Source organism: Halyomorpha halys, unplaced genomic scaffold, assembly GCF_000696795.3.
Source record: "Halyomorpha halys isolate HHAL.00 unplaced genomic scaffold, Hhal_1.1 Scaffold324.1, whole genome shotgun sequence".
In the NCBI taxonomy this organism is placed as follows: domain Eukaryota; kingdom Metazoa; phylum Arthropoda; class Insecta; order Hemiptera; family Pentatomidae; genus Halyomorpha; species Halyomorpha halys.
Window position 1 is genome coordinate 927,378 of NW_027112641.1, and position 8,618 is coordinate 935,995.

General features: G+C 33.3%; 1 protein-coding gene across 1 annotated transcript in view; it reads right to left on the bottom strand.

Moving 5' to 3' along the window:
* The window catches only part of LOC106681282 (uncharacterized), an 11,547-nt gene extending 7,663 nt beyond the window's left edge, over positions 1–3,884 (bottom strand). The window contains exons 1-3 of the mRNA XM_014421523.1: positions 3,814–3,884; positions 1,176–1,232; positions 139–244 (exon numbers count right to left, since the gene is read on the bottom strand). Coding sequence (XP_014277009.1) covers positions 139–244; positions 1,176–1,232; positions 3,814–3,861 — 211 coding nt within the window. The 5' untranslated portion in view covers positions 3,862–3,884. The remainder of the gene's footprint in view (positions 1–138; positions 245–1,175; positions 1,233–3,813) is intronic.
* Between the last annotated feature and the right edge of the window lie 4,734 nt (positions 3,885–8,618).

Consider the following 8,618-nt stretch of genomic DNA (forward strand, 5'->3'; position numbering starts at 1 on the left):
TTATTCAATTTAATGAGATTAATACATTTAAAAATGTGGGATGATAGTGAAACTATTTCTTAAATGTAAATTAATAATTAAATTAAAAAAAAAATCATAATATTTGCGTTAGGATTGACACCATAAAAATATACTAACGCATTTGCCTATTTCCCATGACAGCCTGATCACATTTCTTCTTGATGGCCACAGTTTCGGCACTTGCTCTCTTCCCCTCTTCTGGTCGTTTGCAGCAATCTGGCAACTAAAACAGAGAAAATTCCTATCTTTAATGTATTGTCAAAAGGAAACAATGTGGAAGAATGATAAATGAAGAAAGAACAATGTGACTCATTAAAGTAACTATACACTGGAATAGTTCAGTATAGTACTGTGGTATATTTAATTTTAAATATATGTTCTCATTGTCTACATCTAAAGTGCTATAGATACGGTTAAGATATACTTGCTCCTAACTACAATATTTTATCTGTGGTAGTTTAGATTCTGTCTTTCATCTATTTCATTTAAAAAAAAAAATGTTGATTGTTATAATAATTAACCACTTGCTTCGCTTTTTGTTTTGTTACCTTTAATGTTTTTTTATTGTATATATTTTTCGTTCTATTTATTTTTTTCGTTTTCTGCTATGTATTTTAATTTATATTGTTATTTTATAATTCAATATCAGCGCCCAAATCGAAATTAACAAAATCATTGTTATACCGATAATATGGCTAGTTATAGCATGAAATCTATAAGATATATAAATAAAGGACCATCCTATAAGATTTCTATGAAAGGGAATTGAGAAAAAAATCCCCAACTACACTAGTGGACAAAATTAATGGACTACCTCTAAACTCACACGTTTAAGTAATTTATAGATTAAAATAAAGTACTATATTTTAATCTATGATTTTAGTAAATAAATTAGTTTTATTAGGAATACATTACTTTATGGAAAGAAACTAATCCCAGGATAACATGACATATTAAGTGACTTATGTAATATGATTTATAATATGAATTTAATATAGACGATAATATGATTGCTTTGCATTGTAATGATAAATATTTTAAGTAATTGGACAATTTATGGCTAATTAATTTTCTTTGAATTCTATATTGCATGATTTTATGTTATTATTGTTGCTTTATTATAATTTTAATTTGTAAAATAAATACATGCTTACTCCTTTCTCAACAAAATTTCTGCATTCATTGTAGTCTTCTGGAGCGCCCTGAACCATCTACAAAAGGAAAAAACTGTGTCAACTTATTTATTATTTAAATATTTACAACAAAATACACATGAGCTTTTGCTTTTTTTTTTTTTTTACATATACATTAAATACCAAATTAATCCCCACCTGGAAGGGACATAAGTAGGGGTGTCTTATTCGTGACTTACCTCATTCGGTGACCTATACACCCAAGTAAACCCCGTTATTAACTGCTTCCACGATACATAAATTTGCGGAGCCTTCAACAACTACTATGACATTTATCTGTCACGTGAAAATACGCCTTTAGTTATAACTTGAGACTGTATACGGCTACATTCACGTTAGTCTAAAACATTAGACACGTGTCTTAAGGATTCTTGCTAATTTCCACAGAAGCCGAAAAAAAATAAAGCATTTTACTTCATTAGAGGACTTCTTAAAATTATCTTATGCTGGTTTGACTCTACGTGTATTGAATGAATATTATGAATCAATAGATTTTATCTTCTCACTCTTCTGTTAATTTTATTTTCACAAACAAGTACCAATACATAATACAAAAAATATAAATGTGCATACAATAATAGAAAGAAATATCATTTTATTGCCTGAGTGGCATTTTAAGCTAGGTTGTAGGATCCTTTGTATGCGGGGGAGCATTGCGACACTTACCTTCTGCGTTGTCATGAATGGGAAGGAACCTTTCTACTAGGGATGTTTGGGTTTAGACAGAATCTGGACCCCTTCTCTCTACGATCCCGTCGACCAAGGGGAGTATACCTCGTATATTCCAGGTATTGATGGATGGGTAATATACCAGAAGAATGGGTTTGCAAAGGCCTTCATCCCATCAAAGAACGATGGCACTGTTTCCGGCCCTTTGCAGTGTGGTGCCTCTGACGATCCGCCGCAGAATGGAGTTCTGGTAGCTCTGGAGTTAGTGCAGTGTTGTTTTGAAGAGATGTACCATAGAGCAGCGTTGGAGGAATGATCGTCTTGTATATTTGTAGTTTGAGCCATATAGACAACTGTAATGAAGTGAGTAGGTGAAACAGCCTATACGACTTCTGCTTTGTCATCTTCAGTCTTTCCCTGACATGACTAGAGAAGGTTAGGTGTTTGAACCCCTCCAAGGATGGAGTTTAACACGCCCCTGACTTCTACTTCCATCGTAAAGGTCTTTAGTAGGATACTTTTCTTGCCCTTTGCATCTTTAGGGCATCTATGATGGTTACTGGTGCTCTCTGTGCTAGTTCGAATGTCCGAAGAAGTCTGGCGCTGTTGGCGTAGATACCAATGTCATCAATTGATTTGTTATTTTTTGTAGAATAAGAACAAACATTTCTTATCCTATTAAATGGATTTAAGTGTTCAAAAAGTTTAAATAGCTTCCAGTAAATTAACCCGAATAAAGTATTTGTAGAAAAAATCAAGTCAGATTCGTTTTTAACGTCTTTGAAACCCATTATACGATTTTTTTTCATAAATCTAAAATTTTTGAATTTTTTTTTTCTGCTGATGTCACGCGTTCACGAAATAAATTCATACTTCTCACAATGTTATCTAAATCCAACGAAATTACAACTGTTAGCGAGCTGAATGTTGATTCTTCTAACCCATATCAATTATCTTCTAGATTTTATTCATTTATGTGAAGGGTAAAAGCAATTTAAAAAAATCTGAAACTTTATTTTATATCTGCGGTTCTAATTTGTTACCAGACCTTCGGATTGTACAATTTCGTGCAGTTTAGGCGATCTTAAACTTCTACTAAGTTTCATGTGAATCAGTGGAATCGTCTTTTTGAGATGTTCGAAAAAACAATTAGACAAAAACATTAAACAAAACATTTTTATTGAAACGTAATTTTGTATATTAGTCTGTTGTTTTTTCGTGCAAATTAAATTTCGACTTTATTTCTCAAACCCTCCCCCCCCAAAAAAAAATATTCTATCCTTCTTTGCCTGTTTAGTCAGGATAAATTATTTCTATACTTTGCTCTTATTATGCTATAGTGGGATAATAATATGTCAGCCGATTGTTTGTTTGTTGCCAGAACTGGAAAAAAAAAGTATTGTTAGTTATATTAAATGAGTTTAAATGTATACAAAATCGCTTCGTATATAGTTAGCCAAAAAAATAAAAAATAACTGTTGTAAAATGCAAGTAAGATTCGTTTTTAGATTCCTCATGAACCATTAAATACGAATTTTCATTAAAAAAATATAATATCTAGGCAGTTTAAAAGAATTATATTTGGTAGAAACCTGTTAGGGTACACTATTGAAACAATTCACACCGACTGATGTTGTGAAGTGTATGCCAGGTAGAATATTTTTTTAGATTTTATGAATATTCATATTTAAGTGTTATTGAGGACGCTAAAAAAATATTTGATTAGCATTTTCCGATAAAATCTCTTTTTGACCTACTATAAGGAAGGCGCTTTTTGGTTTTTGTAATTTTTTATACACTTAAAGTTTTATAAGATTATTTTAATTTTTTTTTCGGCCAAGAATTTAAATTTTAAATCGCTTATTGCTAATACGTTATTCTTATACCGACTTATTGAATTTTGTCTGGGAATACTATGATAATTACTCACCATGATAGTTAGAACTACCAGGAAGAAAACATCAGCCAGGCGCTCCATGTTGACTGAGACTGGAGCGCTAATTGTGCGCGTTTATAGCGCAGGAAGAGGGAGGCAGGAAGTGCCCCTAACTGCCGCGTCCTTCAGGAGTTCAATCTTCGATGGCTAGGGCACACGAATATCAGCTTCCAAATTGTTCAGGCCAAATTCTCCCTCTTCACTACGGTCGGCTCCATATTCTTCTGGGCAACTCTCTATAACTGTATCCTCCATATTTGAATTATTTTACTACACTATTTTAGTTTCACTCAACTAAAGATGTATCAAAAGGGAAGTATTGCGATCTTGTAAAATTTCGAATTAGAGTTTTCGGCGGAAATACACGTTTTTAAGCGACGAGAGTCCAAATAACCAAGTCTCACAGAATGGTCTGTGTGAACAGTCTACCTCAAAATAAAAAAAATCAGAAATTAAATATTTAGAATTCCTGCATTATATTTATATTTATATTCCTGCGAAGTTCCAGCGAGTGTTTCGTTAAAATCTGGTTCTCGGCATTGTCAATATCGATACATAACTATTTAGCATTGAATTAATTGAATGAGAAAATAGTAAAGTGTTTATATTTCTGCCATAATTTTACAAAAGAAAAATGTTGTAACATTGCTACGAGAAATCTTATTAAAATTACTTTTCTGAAAACTGTTGAAATTAGAGTTAGTAAATCTGTCAACTGAAAGACTCATTTAGAAAATTGATTGGTCGAGTAATGAGTGTTACCATTTTCCTCTCATTCAATAACAAAATTTTATTCATTTATTATGTATTCACCATTATTACTGTTGCGGCCAACATATGATCGGTAATCGACTATGTGACAGATGATATAAAAAACAAAACAAATCCGCTCTCTGTTGTTTTTATACTGCAAACAGACAGATGACTTCTTAGCGCCTCTACGTGTGCACACACATCGTCTCCTTCATCTCCTCACTACGTACTCGTAGTTACCAGCATTATGGCCATCTTCGCCAGCTAAATCATCTTGGCCACGGCGGGCGGACTTCTTCAACTCATCCTCCAAGAGGAGAAGGCTGGCGGACGTACGTCCCTTTTGTCGATCTACTTCCAAGAGAATGTCCACTCAGAACAACCACAACTGGGGCCCCACCAATCACCGGTGATATAAGACTTCTTTTTTTTTCTAGTTTGTATATTTTTTGTGTTCGATTAATTTTATTTTGTAATATTATTAAGCTTTCTTTTTTTTCTAGTTTGTATATTTTTTGTTTCTTTTGTTATTTTTACTTATTTAAAAATAACAAAATTCGACCATTTCTTTTCTTTTCACGGTTGGGCTAGTAAAGGTTCCTTTTGAACCCCTACCCGCCATAACAATTACCTATAACTTTCTTCCATCTTCCTGTCAATTTATCAATTCTTTCCTTGCAAAATGTGGTTGGTTTAGACTGGATGGTGGTTGGTTTGGAAGTTTTCGACAGTCTGCCTAGCTTGCTCTTCAGAATTGGATTTTATCCCATTCAAAACGTTTTGTAAGGTACAGAAAAAGTAGTAGTATGTCGGTCTGATCCGGGGAGTAAGGTGGATGTAGTGAAATAGACCAACCAAGCTCAAGAATTTTTTCTTGTGTCATCCTAGCTGTAAGTAACTCTGCCGTGTAAAAGAATGACGTTTTGGGGATTGACGATTGCAGGACGCTTTTCATGGAGTTTCTCTTGCACTCTTTGCAACTGTTGAACGTATCCATCCAAAGTAATGGTTAAATTTGATTTCAACAACCCCATCGTATGAACAATCAAATATTTTTTCCATGGATTTTTGCTTTCGGATCTGGTAGGAATGGTTGATCCTTGTAACTTATCGAGCCACTGCCCTTTGCAGACGATATTGTCATAGGAAACCCATTTTTCATCTCCTGTTACAATCCTGTACCCATACTCCTAATTTCCTGACCTTCCCTAATTTCTCCAGGTAGCGGTTAATAGTTGATTATTATGTATTCAACCTTTCAGTTATACCTCTTGTTGATTGACGTGGATTTTGCTCCAATGTTGCCTTTAAAAGTTCGTAAAAGTCGGAAGGTCATCCCACACTCGGTTTATCTTTTAAGGTCGTAACTCCAGAACAGAATCTTATAAAAATTACTAACTGCCAGAACAGTTATTAGTATACACCGTATACACTGCATACTTTTTTAGCTGTCGACTTAGCACTATTGCCTTGGTTAAATTCCTAAAGCACTACATGACAAATATGTTACTTTTTGATCCTCCATTTCAGAGGTTAAAAAAAAGTTAAACGTTACGTGTATCACACAAAACAGTTAACAAAAGACTAACTAAAGCCTCGTATACATAGTGAAAATAAAAGTTGTTGTCATCGTGAATCATAGTGGGTAGATATGACCAATAGATTCTAGTTCGCTGCATCGAAAGCTAATTATGACTCAACCTAATAGTACGACGCAGTATTGCTGCTGTGAATAATATTGGAATATCTGCTCTGAAACGAGCGAGAATCAATTTCAACTTATAGTAGGGAGGTGAGCGAAAGTTGTGCTATGCACAGTACTAGATTTTTTTTGTACGGATCCTTTGAGAACCTCATTTTTGCAGAAAAAAAACACGAGGCCGAAAATCATTTTATAGAGCGTTTTTCATCTTCTGGTTGAAGAAATTAATTTTAATAACATTTTATGAGGCGGTTTAGTTCCTTTCATATCTTTGATACTCTTTATAGTTATTTGTGCCTACTTAATCCTTTAATATTTCTACCAATAGTATTCAACTATATAAATTGGTTACTTAAAATTTAAACAGAAATTTTTTAAAAGTTTTTTTTATATTATTTATTGACATTTACATAAAAATACATCTAGTAAATTTGATCTTAGATTATAATGGTATGATACTCTGTATGTCCAGATAGGTCTCATAGTCATCCAGATCAATCTTTTGTAATGGATTGGAAGTTAAAACCGTTTGTCCAATAAAAGCTGTTATAGTCGGAATTGACGTGCAGTTTCTTCTCTTTTCAGTTATACGGGATTGGAGAGTTCTGGATGCAATTAAAGGGTTATTATTAACTGCGAGCACACATGTATCATCGGGATTCGGGGTGAAGATAGTGTTAGGATTGGATGGGATGTCAGGTGTATAGAGTGTGTAGAGAATGGGACCGAGGATACTACCTTGATAAACACTAGCGGAATGAGAGTAGAGATATGAATAGGAACCATTGTGGTGTACTTTGAATAATCAATCTGTAAGAAAGGAACGGAAAATGAGAAAGTATGTAGGGGGTAGGAATCTACGGAGTTTGAAAAGCAGTCCCGTGTCCCAGGCTCGATCAAAAGCCTGTTCTACATTGAAAAAGAACCCCACTCAGTACATTCCGCGCTCCAAAGAAGACAGAACAACGTCCACCACATGATGACATTGCTGGTTAGTGGAGTGAGATGTACGGAATCCAAACTGCTGATCTGTTTAAATGTAGTCTTTTTTCTTTTTGAATTCAGAATAGATCCTGATTTGGACTTTTCAAAGTACTGTGTATAATTAATCCTGGCACCATTTAATTTATAAGGTAAAAAAAAAGTCCTAAACAGATTCGGTTTACGTCAATACAGAAACAGATATTACTTTCTATAAGACATTCGCTTACAGTGAAGAGAACAGCCAGTTCTACAGGTATTCGTTGTAGATCCTGGGAAATGAAACACAAAAACGGTCGAGGAATATTTGTCTTCGGTTACGTTAACGGAAAGAGCAGAGATTATTTTATATAATATATTTATATATTGATAAAAAGAATTAAACTTTAATTTCCAACTATAAAGTTAGAATACTTTGCTTCCCTATTGTTACACACTGCCTCCTTAGGAGATAAATCCGTGAGGCAGATGTAAGTTTATATTTTTTTTTTCCCTGGTATCTATTCCTCGCAATCCAAAATACTCAATGCTCCTTGCTTTGCCACAAATAAAATCATCTATAAAGACTATACTAATCCTTTCATTCAAAACTTTCTAACCACCCAAACCCCCTAATTTCTAACTTTGCTTTCTGTACTATTTCTGACAATCCTCACCTGGTAATTTCTCCACCAGATTGCATCATGTTCATGTAATCAGAACTCACTTAACATTTAAGGCGTATATTTTTATTCAATACAGTTATAAAAGTAAAAAATAAGTTTATTAAAAAAAAGAGAGAGAGAGAAGAATATTTGAGATAATAAGTTGATTCTGGGTCACTAAGTTAACTGAAAATAACAATATAGCATAGTAAAACATCCTCCTAGTCATGAAACCTTGAATTCCAAAACTAACCAAGTCCAGTATCCCATTTTTATCATACATTTATTTTCTTTAATAGTTTTGGGTGATGTGAAAATATTTATTCAATACTTATTTAAATCTTTCGTGAATCAACAACTGTTGAAAGATATTGTTTTACCTCCTTTACTTGATGGGGGTTATCCAAGCCAGTCTTTTGTCCAGTTGAATGCCAAAATACCTAATTACTTCACAGTTCTGTATTTTGATGTTGTTAAATATATATGGAGAACAGGCCTATAATTAAATAGGAATATCACATGCACAATATTTTTCTCATTCATTTTTATTTTCCTCCTTGCAGATTGAAAAGCAATATCAAGAAGATGATTTTGAGGAGTAGTTGTCGAGACCAACAATGTACAATAAATTCAATTAATTATTCATTTATCTTTTTCCAATGTGTGCAGTATAGAGTATTTTGATCATGTTTGTAAAAATCAACTCTAATTTAATAGTA